The sequence below is a fragment of the Zingiber officinale genome, chromosome 9B (genome assembly GCF_018446385.1).
Source record: "Zingiber officinale cultivar Zhangliang chromosome 9B, Zo_v1.1, whole genome shotgun sequence".
Classification (NCBI taxonomy): domain Eukaryota; kingdom Viridiplantae; phylum Streptophyta; class Magnoliopsida; order Zingiberales; family Zingiberaceae; genus Zingiber; species Zingiber officinale.
In genome coordinates, this window is record NC_056003.1 from 28,625,509 (window position 1) to 28,648,546 (window position 23,038).

At 40.8% G+C, this 23,038-nt stretch overlaps 3 protein-coding genes across 3 annotated transcripts; 2 read left to right on the plus strand and 1 right to left on the minus strand.

The window, feature by feature from the left end:
* The first annotated feature begins 519 nt into the window (after positions 1–519).
* On the plus strand, positions 520–3,037 carry LOC122025527 (ABC transporter G family member 5-like). The gene has a single exon (XM_042584341.1). It carries the CDS (start codon positions 631–633, stop codon positions 2,911–2,913), a length of 2,283 nt encoding a protein of 760 aa, XP_042440275.1. The 5' UTR covers positions 520–630; the 3' UTR covers positions 2,914–3,037.
* Positions 3,038–13,422: 10,385 nt separating this feature from the next.
* On the plus strand, positions 13,423–14,237 carry LOC122025006. Its single transcript, XM_042583762.1, has one exon. The coding sequence runs from the start codon at positions 13,496–13,498 to the stop codon at positions 14,021–14,023; it is 528 nt and encodes a 175-aa protein (XP_042439696.1). The 5' UTR covers positions 13,423–13,495; the 3' UTR covers positions 14,024–14,237.
* Positions 14,238–19,031: 4,794 nt separating this feature from the next.
* Positions 19,032–21,042, minus strand: LOC122022898 (exocyst complex component EXO70H1-like). The gene has a single exon (XM_042581009.1). It carries the CDS (start codon positions 21,040–21,042, stop codon positions 19,099–19,101), a length of 1,944 nt encoding a protein of 647 aa, XP_042436943.1. The 3' UTR covers positions 19,032–19,098.
* Between the last annotated feature and the right edge of the window lie 1,996 nt (positions 21,043–23,038).

The following is a 23,038-nucleotide window of genomic DNA, read 5'->3' on the forward strand; positions in this document are numbered from 1 at the left end:
TCTCATTTTAGAAAAACTAAAAACTAAATTAGAGGCATTTTCAAATTGTTAAAGGAAACCCTACACGCATTGTTACCGAGTGCAAATAATGTTTAAACAATAGTTTTTTTTAATCGACCGGTAGGAATGGAATTAGGTGAACAATAAATCCATGATATAATTAATGATATAGTCAAATGCAGATCGCATAGAATATTAGAACTTCTCCATTGCTTCATGCTCACTACACCACATTCCATTGTGTGCATAGATAAGCCATCTCCTACACTTAATTTCTCTTCTTCTCCTTGTTTGGTGGCTCATCTAAACCCTAACTACCATACCCTAAAACATTTGTGGTCTCAACCTCCACCCCACTTGTCTTGACGTGATCCTCCCCCAATTGCACCATACAAACACTCCTTCTCAATTGGCGGTAAAATGTAGCTAAACACCCCCAACTACTCCTCCATTGTCTGTCTTCTTCCTCTAATATACTCTACGTATGAAAGATGAGCAGCACGATCTTCTATAAATCTCGTGTGATTGTGTGATGGGATTGTCATGCCGTTCAAGTTTCGATCTCTCCTGCTTTGTGTGAGCCGAGGATCGATCGAGGTTGATTGATTGAGGTGGTGGCTAGCTCGATCGATGACGCGCTTCGTGGATAAGATAACCTTCTTCGACCGCCGCGCGTCGCCGATGGCGGAGGCGGAGGACGTCGCCCGCGACGGGCTTCTCATACACTACGGCTCCCCCGCCGGCGCCAGCCCTCCAGGTAACGTCGCCGGTGGGTCCGTTACTCTCGGTCAGCTGTTCAAGCGCGTCGGCGACGCTCATAGCGGCGGCGGCGGTGGCGAAGAGGGCGGAGAGGTCGGAAGTGTTTCCCGACTCCGCCATGTGATCGAGGTGGATCCGTTCGAGGAGTACCAGTTGGGCTCTCCCCCGCCGCCGCCTTTTGTGCTTGCTTTTACGGACCTGACGTACAGCGTGAAGCGGCGAGAGAGGATGAGTTTGTTACGGAGGAACCGGTTGGCGTTGGACCCGCCGGAGACGGCGGCGGAGCGGGGGCGGACGAAGACGCTTCTGAACTCGATCTCCGGCGAGGCGCGGGAAGGTGAGATTTTTGCGGTGCTGGGGGCGAGCGGGTCGGGGAAGTCGACGCTGATCGATGCTCTGGCGAACCGCATCGCGCGCGAGAGCCTGCAGGGCTCCGTCACCCTCAACGGCGAGAAGCTCGAGGGGCGGCTGTTGAAGGTCATCTCAGCGTACGTGATGCAGGACGATCTCCTCTACCCGATGCTCACCGTGGAGGAGACGTTGATGTTCTCCGCCGAGTTCCGCCTCCCGCGCTCCCTCTCTGCTTCCAAGAAGAAAAGCAGAGTACAGGCGCTCATCGATCAGCTCGGTCTCCGCGCCGCCGCCAAGACCATCATCGGCGACGAGATCCACCGCGGGGTGTCCGGCGGGGAACGGAGGCGCGTGTCCATCGGGATCGATATCATCCACGATCCTATCCTTCTGTTCCTCGACGAGCCCACGTCGGGGCTCGACTCCACCAGCGCGTTCATGGTGGTGAAGGTGCTCCAGCGCATCGCCCACAGCGGCAGCATCGTCATTATGTCGGTGCACCAGCCGAGTTATCGTATTCTCCGTCTCCTAGACCGCCTCCTCATCCTCTCCCGCGGCCAGACCGTCTACAGCGGGGCCCCCGACGGCCTCCACTCCTTCTTTGCAGACTTCGGCCACTCCATCCCCGACGGCGAGAACCCCACTGAGTTCGCCCTCGACCTTATCCGCGAACTCGAGGGAACCCCCGCCGGCGCCACCGCCCTCGTCCAATTCAACAAATCCCGCGCGGCTGCCCAACCGGCCGCCTCCAAGCCGGCGGCTCTGTCCCTCAAAGACGCTATCAGTGTCAGCATTTCGCGCGGGAAGCTCGTCTCCGGGGCGACCGAGGGGGCGACCTCCTCCTCCTCGTCGGTGCAAAAGCACGCGAACCCGTTCTGGATCGAGATGGGCGTGCTGACGAAGCGCTCGTGGACGAACACCAAGCGCATGCCCGAGCTGTTCGCTATCCGACTGGCGGCGATCCTCCTCACCGGCTTCATCCTCGCCACCATCTTCTGGCGGCTGGACAACTCCCCCAAGGGCGTGCAGGAGCGGCTCGGCTTCTTCGCCATAGCCATGTCCACCATGTTCTACTCCTGCGCCGACGCGCTGCCGGTCTTCCTCCAAGAGCGCAGCATCTTCATGCGGGAGACAGCCTACAACGCCTACCGCCGCTCCTCCTACGTCCTCTCCAACGCCATCGTCGGCTTCCCGCCGCTGGTGCTCCTCTCGGTCGCCTTCGCACTGACGACCTACTTCGCCGTGGGGCTCGCCGGCGGGATGCAGGGGTTCGTCTTCTTCGTCCTCATCGTGCTCGCCGCCTTCTGGTCCGGAAGCGGGTTCGTAACCTTCTTATCCGGCGTGGTAACCCACATCCTGCTGGGCTACACCGTCGTCGTGGCCCTCCTCGCCTACTTCTTGCTCTTCAGCGGCTTCTTCATCAACCGGGACAGGATCCACGACTACTGGCTCTGGTTCCACTACATGTCGCTGGTGAAGTACCCCTACGAGGCGGTGATGCAGAACGAGTTCGACGACCCGCACAAGTGCTTCGTGCGAGGGGTGCAGATGTTCGACAACACGCCGCTGGCGGCGCTGCCGGAGGTGGCGAAGCTGACCGTGCTGCGGTCGATGGGGCAGTCCCTGGGGGTGAACTTAACCGGGAGCACCTGCATCACCACCGGCACTGGAATCCTGCAGCAACAGAGCATCACGCAGCTCACCAAGTGGGACTGCCTCTGGATCACCGTCGCGTGGGGGTTCCTCTTCCGGTTCCTCTTCTACATCAGTCTCTTGCTCGGGAGCAGGAACAAGAGGAGGTAGCTACCTAGCTAGCTCCTTCGATCGATTGATCGATCCTGAACCGTTGTGGATCCATCGCATTGGCATCTGCAACCCTTTGTTTGTCTCTCAATCCATAATTCAATAAGATTTCAAGCTTCCTCTCTATCTTGACCTGGCCGCGTTGGTGAATTCATCGCCTGCATGTTAGTTTGCTCTTCTAAGGAATGTGGGGCCAATTGATCCGATCCGTTTGATCTAATCTCTCTTTAAGACACAGTTACTTGGACATTCTTACTATATTTAAATTTGTTGTAGAAGATAAATACAAAAATATTGAATTTAAGATTATTAAATTTAAATTCAGACTTAGCTAATCTATTGAGATGGACTTCACTTCTTGTTGAGTTGGACTGGTTAGACCAAGCTGCCAGTGAACGTTAAGCTGCCAGAGTGGCTTAAGCGATTTGAATAGTCCGAGTGAGCTGAGCTATCTAGTAACCTGAGTGGCCCAAGTGGTAGCCCAATCTATTCGAGTGGGAACAGCCAAGAGAGTCGAGTGGCCCGAATTATCAGCCGGAGAATTGGATAGGGAGTTGTCGAGCGAGAGGCTGGGCCAAGAGCTTCTGAACCGTAGAGCCAGGAGATGAGGCAGGAAGCTACAGAGAGGCCGAATAGAGTTGTAGAACAACCAAGCTGGAAGGCTGGACAGTGAGGTGCCGAGTGGAAAGACAAGGCAATCGGGCATGCTAAGGTGTCAAGCAGGAAGCAAGGTTGTCGGGTTTGGAGGTGTGTTGAGCACTGTCAATGGTCTTATCTTAAATATAAATTTTTTAAAACTAGATTCGTCACTTTCGATAATATTTAGAGTTTCATTAGATATCAATTTTTTTAAAATACGATTTAATCACGTTCCCAATCAAGCACAAGTTGTACCTAGCAAATAGAACTGTAGCCAAATGCTATCAAGAAAAACAAAGATGAGTTGTCGAGCAAGTTTGTCCATACTCCAGTGGAGAATGTGTCGATAGGGATGTAAATAAATCAAGCAGTTTACGAGTTATTCGGAGTTCGATTCGGTAAAAAGTTTATTCAAGTTCATCCGTTTATCTTATCAAGCCAAGCTCGAGCTCGATTTCGAGCTCGACAGTTTTATTGAGTCGAGCTCGAGCTTAAGGATATTCGGCTCGTGAGCTCGCGAACATATTTGTTTATAGGCTCGCGAGCCAAAAAAACGAGCCTTAAATTGAGTCAAAAAACGAGCTCTAAAACAAGCCTTAAAATGAGCTTTAAAATGAGTCAAAAAATGAGCTCTAAAACAAGCTTTAAAACGAGCTCAAGGTCGCTTAACGAGTTAGGCTCGTTAACTTTGATAATCGAGCTAATAATAAGCCGAGCTCGAACTGTTCGCGAGCTTGATAATTTTAAAACGAGCCGAGCTCGAGCCTTATGATAAAAGCTCGATTCGAGCTCGAGCCGAGCTCGAGCCCGAATATAACTTAAACGAGCCGAGCTCGAGCCTAATACTGTTTGGCTCGATTCGGCTCGTTTACATCCCTATGTGCGGACGAAGTTAGATGAAATTTTATCGATAATTTATCAAAAGACGTAAGTAGAATAAAAAAATTATCAAAAGGCGTATCATAATTATGTATTTATCAAAAAACATAATTAAGTGATATGGAATTTTTATTTTAACCCTCCCACCAATCTCCCCTCTTCAGTTGTTATTTCTGAGCCATCAGAACTACATTTTGAATCATTTTGATTTAAAAATAATCGTGTGATCATTTTTCTCCCTCTCTCTATCAACTCGTGCATGCCTAGGTGCTCTTCGTAACTCTCCAATTGCAGCTCCAATTTTGTGGCGAAATCGTCCCCCTAGTGAAATCCTACGTAAGTGTCTTCGTATCTCTCTCAAGCGGCATCAAGCATTTCAACCTAAAAATCCACAGTGTTCACGAGGCTCCAGTAAAGGATTTTAGAGTTTCCGTCAATAATCTCCTTTCATAATGGCGCAAAGAAGTAGATCGGGTGTATCATCTTCTCTACTTCAATTATCTGTAAAGGTATCACCTTAGAAACTCTGTGATTTTGAAAAGCTCAATGAGTATGATTAAAAAATTTTAATTTTTCTAAATTGTAGAATTCAGTTGATGTTAGACAGAAACTGCATTGGAACAATGTCTTAGGTCACTTAAAAGTTTTTTTTCAAGCATCCACAAAGAAAGGAAGACATCATGGATCTGTTATTTTACATGATCGACACATAACGTTGATCAAACAGTCACCCTTTAGTATTTTTTGGGCATGCAGGATATGCAACATATCCGTGATATTTTGACCAATATATTTCAAAATTGGGATTCAAGTACTCAAACCTTTAGATTCTCAAGTACAATTTATAATTTTTTATTTTAATCACGAAGTAATTGTATAGTAAAATAAATTATTTTGAAAAGGTGAATATTTTAGTCAGCTAATGGCACTGATAGTGGGGTCTTATGGCAAACGAGGGCCTGATATGATCTCATATCAGGCCCAACGTGGACCTGATACGATGTCAAATCAGACCTAACGTAAGCTTGATATGATATCATATTAGGACCAACATGGCACTGATACAATCCTATATCAGGCCTAACGTGGGCTTGATATGATCATATCAGGCCCATAGTGTGCCCAATACTTATGTATTTGTTTGTAGAAGTCAACTAATCATTTAACTTGGTCAGATGTTCCGGTTGCCTTCACAAGAAGAGACGTTTCATTGCTATTTGGTATTGCAGACTGAGGAGCTTCGATTCCGATCAATTCAACTAAAGCATCCGATGACCTCTTTCTAACATACTTCTCAAATAAAAAGAAGTTACTTGATCAAGAATTGAGGAGTTGCTTAAATTTTATGTCAATCGCGTTGAAGGAGAAGAAGATGTTTTATTATTTTGTAAATTTTATATTTTGTATATATTTGTTTGTGTCTTATTTCTTCTAGTACATATAAGGTCCCTTTATGTCTTATAGATATAGTAAATGATTTTGAGAATCTTGCTAGATTCAATTGGGTTGAAGTCATCTATGAATTTATGACTTATAATTACCTAAGATTGGGGACATATTTTCATCAACTCGGACAATACATTCTAACACCAACCTCCCTTACCTAAAAGGCTTTGCTGGTCTTTTGGCAGTAAATTTATAATTGATGTTAAATTTAATAATATTTTATGGGCATGTATGAATAGTTAACACTTGTGATGGTGAATCGGGTATGGTTTTTGGAGCATGTTCCAATCTAAAAACCATACAAAATGGAATGAGCAAGAATAAATAAGTGGAGGAATATTCCTTCACATATTAGTAAGGTGAGGGATTTATTTGATCGAGTCTCATCTGAAGAGGTAAATTTTCAATACTGTGACTTTAGTTAGGTTAAAAATCTTTTTTTAACATGTGTTTTAATAATTTGACAGGTTATGATTGACCTAATCTCTACACAATATGAGAAATCATTAGTTGAGAACCTTGTTAGCGTTGATGACATTCCACGTGCAATGGAGATATCACAATTTGAAGTAAATGAAGAAGGAAGCCAAAGTAATAAGGAGTGAACAGAAGCATTCTGTTCGCTCAGCCAATAGCGACCATTCGACTGGTACTTTTACCAGTCGACTGGTAAGTGACCATTGGCGATCATTGGCAGAAACCCTGATTCTGCCAAGTAGCCGTTGGCTGTGTCCAACAGTTGCACCAGTCGACTGATAGAAGTATCAGTCGACTTGTGCCGAGATGAGTTGATATGATGATCAACTCTCTCCTCTTATTTATAGGTAGCTTTGGGACATGAAGGAGGTTACTCGTGCTTGTTGAATAACTCATAAGTCTTTCCCAAAGCTTCCAAGTCCTCTTCCTCCTAAGCTTAAGTTCCACCTTGTAAGAGGAAGAGAGCTTTGTGAGAGGTTTGCTCCGCCGAGAAGGAGTAAGATCTAGCCGGAGATTGATGGTGACTAATCCACTGAAGGATTAAGGGTTCGTCCACCTCAAGGACACGCCGTGGAGTAGAAGAAAGCAATCTACAAACCATGTAAAAGAATCGTGTTAGTGTTTTGTGTTCTTACTTATTGCTTTCATTGTTTTAGTTTCATTTCTGCTTGCGCAAATTAACCTTGTAGAGAAAAAAAAGAGAGAATTTGGGGTGACCTAGCTATCCAACCCCCCTTCTAGCCGGCCACCGATTCCCTACAAGTGGTATCAGAGCAAGGACACCCTTCAAAAGACTAATCACCAAGAAGAGCACTTTATCAAAATGGCCAGCTCAAGTTTCATCCACCCAAATTCAAAGGAGAATTCTCTTGGTGGAAAAAGAAAATGGAGGTATTTTTTAAAACTGGTTTTGATATTATGCTAATCATGGAAAATAGTTTCGAAATGTTTATGGATTAAAACAATTAGATATTAGAGAAAATAAGATGGAATAAGAAGCAAAGGGAAGAGCATCTAGCAAACTCAAAGGCCTTACATCATTTACTAAATGTCCTTCCCCAACAAGAAGTAACAAGGGTTGGAAACTACTCAAGTGTCAAGGAACTATGGGAAAAGCTAGTGGAGTTTCATGAAGGGACATCGGAAGCAAAACTAGCAAGAAGGGATCTTCTCCGAACTCAACTCAACAATTCAAACTCGAAAAAGGAGAAAAGGTATCAATACTCCATGCTAGGATTAAAGAAATTTTGAATGGACTAACAAGTGTAGGTGATAAACTTGCAAACCGAGATATCTTGATGAAAGTCATCAATGCTTTCCCAAGAACCACAACTTGGAGCTCCATTGCAGATTCATTCTATATTTCAAAGAATCTAGAGAAGAGCTCTCTAGATGAATTCTTTTCAACTATAGAGCTTCATGAGACACGAGGTGAAGGGCTAGATGGAGAAACTTATAAATCAAGAGGAGTAGCCCTTGTGGCAAACAAGGGAAAGGGGAAGAAGAAGAAATCTCCATCTCCACCATCATCTGATTCCGAGGAGTCAAGTGCCTCAATGGATAGTGATCAAGAGGTATATATGGTAAGGAATATGAGAAAAGCTTTTAAAACTTTTTCTACTAACAAATCCCATGCTAGGAAAAATTCAAGAAGCAAGAGTAGAACAAGAAACGTCATTTGTTACAATTGCCAAGGAGAAGGACATATGAGAAATGAATGTCCTCTCTTGAAGAAGAAAGAAGAAAAGAAGAAGGAAGAGAAAAAGAAGTCAGAAGAAAAAGCGAAGAAGGTTAAAAACCTAAAAGCAACATGGGATGATCCATCATCATCGGAGGAAGAAGAGCACCATGTGTCCCATTTTGCTCTAATGGGAATTGATGATGTAGCTTCCACCTCATCCGAACAAGAAGAAGAAAGGAGCTCAAGTGAAGATGAAGAAGGGAGCTCGTGTGAAGGGGGAGGACAAACATCGGATTCGGACATCTAGGCAAGTGAGGTATACAATCTTCCTCTCCATGTTTTAATTAAAATGATTAAAAGTACAAATGATGATTTGTTTAAGGCTAAAAGGAAAAATAAGTCTTTAAAACATGATATTTGTATTCTTAAAGAAAAATTAGAATCCATGACTACTAAGGACAATGATATGTATATTTCTTCTACAAATTCAAATGATTCATGCTTAGAAGAAGAAAATAAGACTTTAAGGGAAAAGCTAGCACACCTCACCAAAGCTCTTAGAAAATTTAAAATTGGCTCAAATACCCTAAACAAGATTATTGAGAGCCAAAGGGCAAGTTTCAACGAAAAGGGTATAGGATATAAGGAATCCAACAATAAAAAAGTCTATCATTGTCTAATTGCTAGGGGGCAACCCAAGACAAAGACAATAAATAGAAAATGGATTCCCAAGGAGTATTTGGTAAACCAAATTAAGAAGAACCTTTATTGGGTACCAAAATCAATCCTCAAGGGTTAGAGTATTTTGGGTCAAGTCAACCATGGAAGTCATAATTCCATTTTTTTTATATATGGTTGACTTGAGACCAAAATGGGGAGCACTTTGTCTTGATAGAAATTCATGATAAAAAGGGCTAAGTAGAGGTTACCTTTATTTCATCTCACAATGACTTGCATTATTTTCTAAACATAGATGTGAGATAATAGGATAATACTAATAATTCACTTATGCTTATAACATTTTGATGAATTATGAAATGTATCAAATTTTTAGTAATCATAGGCCAACTATGGGGAAAATAAATGTTTAATTAATGGACATCTTGCCCATAGATCATAGTTAGATATTTTAAATCTTGCCCGTCTGGGGTTCGAATCTTGGCAAAGTCGAGGTAAATGTCTCCCTAATGTGCTAGTCACTATTCCAAAGGCTAGTAGCCGCCCGTGATTTAGCTCCTCCGTGTTGGCTTTGGGACGGGTTGGCAGGGGCGCTGGGGGCGAGCGTATTCGCCTTTTTTTTTTGCCACCAATAGTTAGATATTTTAAATGTTTTGAAAATATTTCTATATTTTATTTACTATGGTATAGCTGTTTTGAAATATATGCTTGCAAAACTAGGTTTCGAATTGATACACAATTGTATGTTTTCAAGGTTTTTGAGTTTTGGTCAAAATTTCAAAAATACATTGACTTTTCATGAAAATATATTTTTCCTAGTTAGAGGACCTTAAAAGAAATATGTTTTAAAAATTTTCATAATTTTTTTAATTTTCTAGAATTTTTTATGCATTTCTGAAGTTGGCTTCAAAATGCTAAAATTTAGATTGGCAAGTGGTAGTCAACTGCAACAGTTTGTAGTCGACTAGTACATGTTTTACAGCATTTTCAGAAGTTGGTTGTGGTTCGTTAGTCAACATTTGATGCCATGATATGCATGATTATTTGGTACAATCTTTTTACTGGTGTCAAAGGGGGAGAAATGGGTAGATTTAAATTAGAAACCTACTTGGGTGTAAAACTTGAAAATTAAGGTTGAGACCATATGTTAAGGGGGAGCTTGGGTTTTATGCTTTATATTTACATATTACTTGTAATTTTCAAAATTATTATTTGTGTCTAACTTAAACATATTGTCACACATCGAAAAGGGGAAGATTGTTGGTGCGATCGACCTAAGTTTGATCGGTACAATCATGGTTTTGATGTGTGTGTCAAAGAGTTTAAGTTAGTCTTTCATATGTGTTTGATATGTATTTGAGTCTTGTAGGACTTGGTGAAACACATGAGGAAATTAGTGCAGCCAAGTTTGGGAAGTTCATCCAAGGGCTCGGATCCTTGAGTCGGTGAAGGATGGTGTGGAAAACATCCGAGGGACCGTCGAACGAGAAGCAACGAAGTGAAGCCGAAGGAAGCGGACTTCAAGGCAACATAAAGGATAGCACGGAGAGGAGCCGCGAGCTCGGGTGCATCTGAGGGACAAAGGCCGAGGAAGAGGGTTTCAAGGGCAACTCTGGAGAGGATGAATGTGAGTGTATAATCGGGACCAGTCGACTGATGGAAGTTGCAGTCGAGTGGTCCAGTTGACTATGTAGTCGACTAGGAGGGAAAAGAAGCATTCTGTTCGCTCAGCCAGCAGCGACCAGTCGACTAGTACTTCTACCAGTCGACTGGTAAGTGACCGTTGGTGACCGTTGATAGAAACCCTGATTCTATCAAGTAGTCGTTGGTCGTGTCCAATGGTTGCACCGTCGACTGATGGAAGTACCAGTCGACTGGTGCCGAGATGAGTTGATATGATGATCAACTCTCTCCTCTTATTTATAGGTAGCTTTGGGGCATGAAGGAGATTACTCATGCTTGTTAAATAACTCCTAAGTTTTTGCCCAAAGCTTCCATGTCCTTCTCTTCCTCCTAAGCCTAAGTTCCACCTTGTAAGAGGAAGAGAACTTTGTGAGAAGTTTGCTCCACCGAGAAGGAATAAGATCTAGCTGGAGATTGCTGAGGACTAATCCACCGAAGTATTAAGGGTTCGTCCACCTCAAGGACAGGCCGTGGAGTAGGAGCAGGTAATCTTCGAACCACGTAAAGGAATCATGTTAGTGTTTGTGTTCTTGTCCCCAGGGCGTAGCACAGATGGGGAGTGCATGGTTCTGTGGCTGAAAGGTCCAGGGGTCGATCCCCGGGGTGTCACTGCCTGGGGTTAACGTCTCCGCTATGCACTTTCCACCTGTGTACCTGCATTTACCTCCCTCCATATCGTTGGGACCGGCTCTAGGGGGGCCGCTAATGTGGCGGTTCCATATTTTTTTTTGTTAGTGTTTGTGTTCTTACTTATTGCTTTCATTGTTTTAGTTTCATTTCCACTTGCGCAAACTAACCTTGTAGAGAAGAAAGGGAATTGGGGATGACCTAGCTATCCAACCCCCCTTCTAGCCGGCCACCGATCCCCTACATCTTATGGGGGTTCTTTCAGAGCTATTCAACTTTGGGAGAAAAGTCCTGCTTCAATGTTTAGATGCATCTTCCGGAGTTGTATCACCTTAGATGGAGCACTTTCCTGGAGATTTCTTCTGGTCTTGAGTTGCATCAGGCGCACTCTTCTAGAGCTTGTATTGGAGCCACATCAGCTTAGGGTGGAACCTCATCCGCTTAGATGGAGTCGAGATCATACACTTTCAGTGAGAGGGTCTCACATTTAATTTTGGTTTTGTGAGGTGAGACCACATATCGTTTGTCTTAGAGAGCAGGTCTCACATTTTGGTTTTGTGAGGTGAGATAAACATTTTATCATTTAGAAAAGGGTTTCATATTTTGGTTTTGTGAGGTGAGACCACATACATTTTGAGGAGTGAGTATACACATTTTGTTTTGTTTTGAGGTGTATAGGTAAGGATGAAGAATAGATCTATTGAAATGATCTATCTAGTTCACAACAAATTGTTCATGGTAAAGACATTCCAAATCTGTTGATGGCTGAGATTTTGCTAAAAAACCTATGAGTGTGAATAGATTTACCAGAAAAATTTATCTAGTCTATAAAAAATGACTCACGGTAAAGATATTTTTAATTTATCGATAGCAACTTGCTAAAAGTGGATTGGATAGGGGATACGCAGGTTGATGGGATCAAAGTTGCTTGAGTTGACTACAGAGATGATCAGAGGTATGCTTGCAAATGCATCGTATGTGATCAGAGGAGCCTGAGCAGACCTCCTGCGATGATGCACTGTTGATATAACTTGATCTAGAGTATGACATATGTGTGGAGGAGTACATGCTGATTGGTATAGACTAAGATGATAGATGTCGACAGTAGACTAAGGGTGAGTTGTTGGCGACTGGAGTCGCAGATGATCAGAGGTATGCTATAGACTACAAAGATGATGGTATGCTACAGAGGTATGTTATAGACTACAGAGATGATCAAAGGTATGTTTGCAAATGCATCGTATGTGATCAGAGGAGCTTGAGCAAACCTCCTACGATTATTAGAGACATGCATTGCTGATATAACTAGATTTAGAGTATGGCAAATGTGTGTAGGAGTACATGCTGTTTGGTATGGGCTAAGATGACAGATGTCGACAGTAGACCAAGGGTGAACTGTTGGCGACTAGAGCCCCTCGGCGACAATATGTGCAATGGCAAAGCAGATATCACAGGTTGATCAGAGACCCCAAATGGTTACTTGGTTGGTTAGTACTTAAGTTTTTATGTTTTCACAGTGACTCTTTTTGTGATGTTGATACCATGAGAGTACACATACATATATTTAGTTTTCATACCTTAGATAGCTACATATCTAAAAAGTAATTATGAGCAGTACTATTTAGTTTTTTTTTTCTTACATATGAAAAGTCCTGCTACAGTACTGCTCATAACTACATGATATATATATATATATATATAACTTCTAATCTAATGTAAGACTAAACTCTCCAACATATTAGAATTTTTTTTAATCTATTTTTCATTCACTTTTCCAACACATATCTCTCACCTTCTAAGAGGCCGGGAATTAAATCTAGGTAAACTACTTTAACCGAAATACGATAATTAAATCACACCATCTCTGACTATATGCACCTACCTACCGTATCGGCTTTTCAGCAGCCATGGATTATTTGCTACGACATCTAATTTATTCAATTCCAGAATGAAGCCCATGCTCGACTAACTTTTCGTAAACAGTTGGTCATTGGTGCTGCATGCCATGCATTTTACTTGCAGTGTGGACGAAGGCTGCAAAATTACTACTGTCTCTAATGATGATGTTGAATATGAATACCTCTCCTCTGTATATGAAAATCCCTGCCATTATTAACTATATACCTTCTAGACCTGCAGAAGCAGAAATGGCTTCTGCAGAACAGAACTACTGTGTGCATGCATTGATTGCCATGGCCATGTGCCTGAGTGGCAACCATAATGGCTTGTCCATGTCTGTTGCTGGTTTAATTAATTACACTGTTAATCAGATGAATTGTAGACATCATCAATGAAGTACAGCAGGAAATTCAAAGTGAGGCCCTCATGGCACTCATGCCCCATCATCCCTTTCGCTCTTGATGGAGCTATAAAACCACTTTCCATATCTGAACACTGATCGCTAGCTAGCTAGCTAGCAACGCTTTCCCACGTGATCCTAGCTCTCCTAGAGTACTAATTTAGAGGTGAGACATGAGCTCCGGCTGCAACTCGCTCGGCTGCATCGACGTCGCTCGAGCGCCGGTGAGAGCCACCTACGTGAACCTCTACAAGTGGCCGGAATCCGACGCGGAGTTTGTGAAGTCAGTAACCAGTAGAAGAAGAGGAGATCTAGCGGATGACTACAGCGTAAGCAGGAGGTGGAGCAGAGAAGAGGCAGCGGCGGCGCCGGTGGACAGCTTCTCGTGCCGGCAGAGATATCTGAGAAGCTACACCTTCTCCAGGAAGGAGACCGTTCCTGAGAAGACCCTGCGTTGCCTTGGGAGAGTCAAAGAGAGAGCCGCTGTGTTTCCTTTCCTGCAACAGAGGAGCGAAGACAGTGCGAGCAGCTGCTGCGTTAATGGCGATCATCACTCCAGTGGCCAGATCTGCAGCGAGAAGAAGAAGAAGAAGAAAAAGAAAAAGAAGAAGAAGAAGAAGATGTTGTGCTCCACGCTTTACTTCATCTTCCGCCGTCTCCTTTCCTGCACTGCTAGCGTCGACGTGGTGGAGAGAGCTTGAAGATGCATGAAGCATCTTCTTCTTCTTCTTCTATTTAATCTGTCTGTAGTACTTAATTACGTACCTTCGGAAAAAGAAGACTTGATCATCATCTTTTTCTTAAATTCATCTACTTCATCTTTCCTATGAACCTCTAAAATCTAAATTAATGGTTCCACTGGATGTTTAATCATGGTTAGAGGATGAAAGACTTACTATAATAGGGGCAGTGTATCAAATTTCAGTGGGTGCATATTTTCGGAGAACAAAATTCTTCCTACCTCCTAGCAACTTGAATCAATTTGAGTTGACGATGTTATATAACATATATAATCACTTTTCTTACCATCTAAAATCTAAATTGACTTTGATAATGGATTTTTAGTATAATGAAAATGGGTCTCGCTTCTGTATTTGAAAAGTCAGACATCCCAGGAAATTTCTTGAAGATCTACGATTACGGCTTACAAGTATGTTTTATTAGGAGATAGATGATATATCCACGGCTGGAAGTTCGATGAACTAAAATAATTAAAAGTTGAAAAGTTAAATGAATTATAGTAAATATTTTATATTTAAAGAATTGGATATCTAAATTAAAAATAAATAATTTTTTTTGGGTAAAATTTAAAAGAGCACTTCATTTTTTTTTTTAATTGTCAAAAGGTCAATTTTTTTTTTTAATCAAAAGGTATCTCATACCATCCTATATAATTACTCAACTGCACTCTATTATATTAGTCTCATATTATTATCTTCTACCATTAATCAATTGTATGAATAAAATAAATTTTTATTGTAGTTTCATAACTATTATGATAGTTATAAAAGTTATAGTTGATAGTTGCTACAACATAATTATTATTATTATTATAGTAGTTATGATTTTATAGATGCTACAATATAAATATAAATATTGTTAAACAATATAAATTTATGTTATTGTAACTAAGAAATTATATTTACTATAATATTATAATAGTTACATATGTATATTATTACTAGTATAATGTGAATGTTATTAAATATGTCAAAATTATACTATATTTAATATATACTAGAGATAATAATACTGATGAGCGGCTAGTGGGGCGCTCTTTTTAAAAAAAAACTCCTTTGATGATTGTGAAAACAAAATGAGGCTCTTTTGATTTTTATGTATAATTAATGAAGTATGGTATAGAGATTTTTATTTAGTAGTAATGTAAAATGATAATATAAATCATTTTGCTATAACTTTTCTTCTCTTCTAAAAAGCTACCTTTTGATAGGACCTGAAGTCTGATATGTCAGCATCGAAATCAAATAAATACTTACATTGAGTTGAAGCGATTGATGAAACTTGTAAGTTTTGATCGATCGGGAAAGTGTTCATAGAAAGGGGACGGGAACGGCCTTCGGATTTTCCTAGTAACACATACGGTTAAGGCTACCATTTCAGTGGATTTTTACCTAATTTTTAATTATATAATTTAACGACGGATCTAAATGAGCATAATCACAATGAGTTCATCAGAAAAGATCAAAAGAATGTATTATTATTCGTAGGTTGCGTAATTCTTTTGTATATCCTCCAAACGAAGCTAGCACACATGAACAAGTCAGATGTCAACTCTACTTTTTGTAATTTACAAACAATTAAGATACATTTAAGGTTGCAAATTAAACAAGTCAAGCGATCCAACTTTTGTATTGGTAATCGAGCAATGAAGTGGTTAAAATAATTATTCAAGCTTCATCGTTTTTTAATTGAGTTTGAGTTTATTCAAAATTGAGATTGATCATTTTGATATTATGAGCTTGATTAGTTGTGAATTTTATAAATTAATTTATGTTATCGATAAATTTACATCACCTGTAGTTGAGCGTAGCATATGTGCTCCAGAGTTGATCCGACTTTATAAAAAATTTTCAGGATAAATTCAAAAGCACAAATAATTCCTCGTCCAACAATCAATGTCCTAGATTTTTCATCCTAATAAAAAAAAATCTCTACAATAATCGTAGCTATGAATCAAACCATAAGTATTTGAGAATTACTAGACCTCTACCACAGTACTGTAGCATGAGGTTTGATAATTTTTATTCATATGGCAAAGGTGATTTAATTTACTCACCCCAAATACCGCTTCACTATTGGTCCCACTGCAAGTTGAAGGCAATAAATTAGGATAATCGGACAATCTCTCTAGGTTAAAGGAATATTGTTCACTATGGGATTATTCTAGAGGATTTGATCTCTATATATTCTCACGTGATAATCTATCATCCAAGAACTAATTCGACTATGCCTATAGGAACTTCAATTTTTATTTATTACGGTCCAAGATGATAACCATTACCCAGAGAATCTCTCGAGGACCTATGTAATTCAGTAGGGAAATAAATCATAGAGGTACTATAGGATAGGTTCAATTTTTATCGATAGACGATCGACGATAGACGATAGACGATAGACGATAGACGATCGACGATAGACGTTAACAAACTGAGGAGTATGTTCAAATTTACTTAGTTAATTAACCTGGAGTATATTAAATAAATATAAATAAATTTTAACATCAAGTTTGATCATCGACTCTAGAGTTACATTTTATCTAAAGAATTAATTTTAATTATTTTCTAATCTTCTCGGTATAAATTATATAACTAATTTTATTATTTTATTTAAATGTGTTGGGAGAGTGTTAGCGTAATTGTTCTTGGGTCAAAATTGACCAATTTAACTAAGCTCGAGTGGAGTCGAGCTTGAATTTCGATGTTTGGACAATATGTTACATGTTTACAATATGTTGTAAGACATATAAGAGAAAAGCCAAGTAGGTCATGGAGGACCAATACTTAACTGGTAAAGTCCTAAAAGAAGTCAAGTAGGTCATGAACGACCAGTACTTGACTGATAAAGTTCTAACTAGGTGTTAGGCAAAATAAATTTCTAAATCAGAGGTAAGGTAAGGTAAGGCAAGGCAAGTCCTAACTCGACGTCGATAAGGTAAAGGAAAGTCCAAATATGTCAAGGAGGATTACACGTTGGCAAATAAAGTCCTAACTGTAGTTAGGCAAAGGAAAAAATTCAAATGGGTCAGGAAGAACCGCGCGTTGATAAGAAAAATCCAAGTGAATCAAGGAGGACTGCACGTTGCCAAGGAAAGTCCAAATTATGGTTAGGCGAGCAAAGTCCAAATGGATCAAGGAGAATCACACGTTAGCAAGGTAAAGTCCTAACTGCGGTTAGGCAAGAGGAAAATCCAAGTAGATCGAGAACCATACTTGGTGATCGAAAGTCCAACGGAAAGTTAGCAAAGGCCAAGTGGGTCAAAAGATTGATCGGATACTTGGTGGAGAAGTCCTAACAAATCACGGTTGATCGGAGATTGGGGAAGGGAACCTTAAATTTGGGTTAAGCAAGTTAGGATTAAGTAATCGATCAGGTGATCGATTGAGACCCATGCTAATTGATCAGTTGATCGATTAAGTACATCTCTTCGTGAAGAGCATGGTAAATCGATCAGGCTTGAACTCAATCGATCAAGTGATCGATTAGAAACTAGTTTTTGTGAAGAACAGTGCATTGTACTATGTTGAATCAATTGGGAGAATCCCAATTGATTGAGGATATCGCAAGAGGCTTAATCGATTAGCTAATCAATTAAACTTGTTCGCAAACGAACAGAGAACTTCTGAATCGATCAAGTGATTGATTGAAGCTGTTTGATCGATTTGGAAAAGCTCACGAGTGAACAAAAGACTTCATAATTGATTGAGCGGTCAATTAAGAAGGCTCGTAATCAATTGGTTAATCTATTAAGTGACGAAGAAAAGAATCGTTGTGAGGTTTGGACGGCTAGATATGCTCAGATTTGATGTGGCAATCAATTGAGGGTAAGACCAATAGATTGAGAGCCTTAATCCGCTAGATATAAAAGTGATGACGACAATTCAAACACAACTCTTTTTCTCTGATTTATTCTGCCAGGTCTTGAAGGTTCTTGGAGCAAAGTATTATTGTATTTCCAAGCATCAAGAGGCGATCTACATCAACAAGAGATCAAAAGCAAAGATTTCTCGTTGTATTTTTTATTGTATTTCTCTTGTATTCTCGTGTTGAAGTTTGTACAAGAATTCTCTGCATCTTAGAAGGAGGATTTCATAGTGTACTATGAGTGAAGAGAGTGGACTCTTAAATTAGTTATCTCAAGAGGGTGAATACTAAGTAAAATCAAATTTGTTAACATTTACTTCGAGTTTCTACTACAACAAATCATTGACGAAATAATTAGAGTTAACCACCCCTTAACTTACCGGAGTGTTCTAACAAAATGTAAATTCATTTGGTTTATAAGTAAATTCATAAACCTAGCAGAAGACAAATAATACATCACTCATAATAAACATCACTTTAACGATTTGTTACATAGGAAATTTAATATTTGACAATGAAATTTTTTGATGATTTTAATATTTGTTTTTTAATGTATAATTCATATTTTTGAATTTTATCATCAATTGAATAATTTATTTCGATTTGGTAATATTTTTAAAACGCCAATTAAATCGGTTAAATCATTTTGTATAGAAAAATTAGGATGATAAATAAATTGAATATTCATGAATAAATTTCTTACTTTGTAAAATCTTATTTATCTTTCTTTGATATTAAATAAATAAATAAATTTAAATAACTCAAATTAAAAAATTAAGTATAGTAAATATATTATACATATAGGGACAAAAGAAAATTATAGAAATAAGTTTAAATATATATGTATTGAGCTAATTAATATTGATGAATAATATTTATGAAAAATATTTATATATAATATTCATGAACTATGTTTATTAATAAAACAAAATACTAAATAAAAAAATTAAATGAGTAAATTAGTTTAGATTATCTAGATTTTTTAAATTTAATTATCAATCAACTAAAATTTCAAATAATTAAATTAAAAATTTGATACCATCTAAATCAACCAAACTTAAATTAAATTTAAATTAAAGTTTAAATTTAAAAATATTTTAATGGCTTAATTTATTTTAGGATTATTCCGGCAGGTTTACAGTAAATCGGATAAAAGGAATTTAGTAGCAGATGCTCAGCCGGATGATTTGGACCGAGATGAGCGGGACTCCGAACCGAGGTGATAACTCGAACCCGAACCAGTTTCGTCCGAACCAGAGAAGAGCTCAGCCAACCGCTGCCGCACGACCTCCGGCGAGAACCTCACCGCCTCGCCCTCCTCTAGCGCCGCGCTCCAGTGCTGGTAGAACCCCCGATACGCCGGAAGCACCATCACGCGCACTGCCTCCCTCACCTCCTCTCTCATCCCTGCATCCGTCACCACCCACCCAGCCTGCGCGGCGCATGCAGCCTCCACCGCTGCGACGAATGCCCGCATCCGCTCCCGCGCCTCTTCGGCGCTGACCTCCGCCGCTGGTACCTCCGCAGCCACCTGCCCCCACGCGATCCTCTCGTACCTCGCTGCGTGCTGCCTCGCCTTCGCGGCGTGCCGCGCCACCCACTCCTCGCCCAATAGCCCCCTCAGCCGGCAGTGGCGGACGGTGTTCACGATGAACTGGAGGTTGTTCGCCAAAAAGAGGTACGATTGGCCGGCGTCCCGGTACGCTGCGGCCTTGCCGTCGAGCTTGCAGAGGAGCACCAGGATCAGCCACGCCAACCGTCCAGCGATCCCGGATCGATTACTGTCGGAGGAGGCGGAGGATGAGGAGGAGAAGGAGAAGGAGGACCCGAACGACGACGTCCTTGTCTCCACTGCCGCCGAAGAGTCCGAGGCATCGAAAAAGAAATCCGGGTGGAGGCTAGGCGTTTGAAAGGGCAACTCCTCGTAGATCTCGGCGAGGGTGAAATCGTGGTCGGAGAGCTCGGCAATGTAATTCATCGCGCGACGAGTGAGCGGGGGAATCCCTCCGCCGGGAGTGATCACCTTGGAGTGCTCTTTTTGGACCGCCGTCTCGAAATCGGCGAGCGTGGCGCGGACGACCTCGGCGAGCTTGGTGAGCGAGGTTAGTGCTTGGTCCCGGACGGCGGCCGTGGACACGAACGAGAACACCGTGTTGATCTCGGGCAGTAGCTTGGAGACGGCTTCGTAGAGCTCCAGGATCAAGAAAATCTTCTCCGTCGACCGTTTGGATTTCGTGACCAAATCCGGAAAACGGAGGAACTCCCTGGCCGCCTCTCCGGCGATGTCTACGAACACGGCTTCCCTTATGGTATCGAAGCCGGAGAAAACGTGGTCCAGGAGTATCCTCTCTCCGGCGAACAGAGTGGTGACGGCCACGTGCGAGGCGGCGAGCCAAGATCGGATTTTTATCTCGAGCAGCGGCCAATCGAGTTTGTGGATGTGAGAATTAGGTGCGAGCGGCTCGAACCCAAGGCGGTAGAGGCCCTCGTCGACGATGGACTTCCGGAGGACCTTGTAGACCCGGGCGCACTCCTTGCCGTACCCGACGGAGATCATGGTATCGGCAATGGCGTGGAGGTCCGCCATGGCTGCGGCCGCCTCGTGCTCGACCTCGCGAATGGAATCTCCGGCGGCTCGGACCTCCTCCTCCTCCTCAGCCTCGTCGGAGACGATGGATTGGGTGGAGGAGCGGGCAGAGACGGACTCGGGATCTAGGAGGTCGCGGTTGGCGGCGAGGATCCGATATAACTCCTCCTCGAGGCGACCCATGGCGGACTGCAGCACAGTTTGTCCGCTCACCAACGCCGACTTCACCTCCGGCGAGCTCCCTGCGGAGGCAAAGTGCAGCATGGTCCGGTGGACGACGCGGACGGCCGCGAGGAACTCGCGCGCCTCCGCTCGATCACCATCGAACAGTGAAGCAATCTTGTCGTCGGGGCGCCACCTGGCCACTACAGCCTCCGCCGCCATGTACTCCGCCATCAACGCGTCCGAGGAAGCCAGCGGCAGAGACCAAGGAGACGCAACCGGGGACGGACCACCGCGATGGTGGTGGCTATGGCCATGTCGACCGAAGGAATAGGAAGGCAAGAGGCTCATCATCCCCTTCCTCGGCATGCTAGCTAGCTTGCCTCTCTTCCTCGATCGCTCTGTAAGCTTCGTTCAATTACAAGCAGCACAGAAAGTCAGCATTTATAGATTCTGCAGCAGGATGAATCACCACTGTTGGACTGTTCAACAAGGAGGGAAATTTCCCAAGTCTTCCTCGGGATCTAAAGATCTTTGATTCTGTGGAGAGGATTTGATTTGGTTTGGTTGTTGCTTAGAAGCTTCCAGATGTGTGGGCGACGTTGTTTGGATAGTTTGACCACTGGACGTTGACTTGTGATAGCATGAAAACTTTCACTCCAATGAAGAGGAGTAGGAATGGAAGGGAAGGAATCCCACTGACACACAAAAAGTAGACAAGTGGCAAGATAGAAAATCATTAAGAGAAAGATATTTACTTTGGACAAGTGGCACCGTTATTTTCGAGCAATTAATTTGGACAAGTGGCACCGTAATTTTCGAGCAACTGTGCTAATACGTGGATTTATAATAACCAAATATTATTACGAATCCATAATAAACGTTATAGTAATATCCGTATATTAAAGATGAATGAATATATAGTAAAATTAATAAATTATCAATATTAACATTCATATAAATATGAATATGTCTTAAAAAATATATATATATATTAATATAATAGATAACATGTTATTTAAAGATGTAATATATATTAATGTTAGCATTTTATTTTGAAAAAAAAAATCATCTCAAATAAAAATTACTTTAATAAAAATATTTGGTATGTTTTTTTAAAAAACTTTTCTTTTAAAGAATGATATTTTGCTGGATTGTGTTTAATTGGGGAGTTTAGTGTGTGAACCGGCCGCGGGCATTTAATGATTCCGCACCACGTGTGAAAATGGAAGAAGGAAAGGAGCTTGTACGTTTAATTTCTAAGAATTTTATTTTACTTTTGTTTCTTTTGAAACCGATTGTTTTTAAGAAAAATATTTTTTTTAGTGTTTTTAACATTTTAAATGATAAAAAAATTATGGTCAGTAGACTTTTTAATTAACAAAAAAATATAAATATTTTTAAAATGTGAATTATCATCAATCAATATATTATTTTTGTAAAATGATAATATAAATATTTTTCTCATATTAAATTGATAAACTAAATAAAATCAATAATTTTGATCTATTGTTTAATGGACAGTTGATAAATTATCTTCCATCAATATATTATTTTAATTGTTATAGAACTTTCGATATCTGCGTTGTTAATAAACAAACAAATAGACGACAAAACTACAAAATATAGTATTAAAAGATAATTAAAAATGAAAAATATTATTTTCATTTTTTTTTGTCATCGACTAAGTCAAGAATCAAGCATAAATGAAAATGAGGTCAAATGTGACCTAACTAGTGAAGGTATACCTTCTTGTTCAACTTAATCGAGTCAATTAATTAGACTTTAATTTTTTAAATTAATATCTACGATAAAAAGACTAAGATAAGAGCACTAAAAGTAAGAGTTCTCGTGCACGACTCACGGTTGGATTATTTCGGAACGCTCTACAGACTCATTCAGCACAAGGTCGAGCACAAAATCAGGCAGCGTATCAAAACCACTAAAAGTAATACATCAACGTATTTTTTTTTTCTTTGTGGAAAATTGAGATTATTCAATTGAAATGATATGCTTCAAACTTGTTCACGGCCAATTGGACATCACTTTTGTGGGAAGTGGTCCTTATATTTTAATAATGAATAAAAAATTGCTATTACTCAAAAATATCTTTTTCTTTTGCTTATAAAATCATCTTTAAGAATAATAAATACTCTTTATTTACTAATTTATGGAGTGCTCATTTATCTTAATTAACTTTGCAAGAATAAATTATCCAAGAAATGTTACGTATAAGATGAGAAATCAGTTCGAATTAAATAAATTATTTTTCTTAACAAATTGAATCAATGAAAATTTATTATTAAAATCAAATAAATATAAAATCAGTTAATTTAGTCAGTTACCAAATTAATTAAAATTTTCT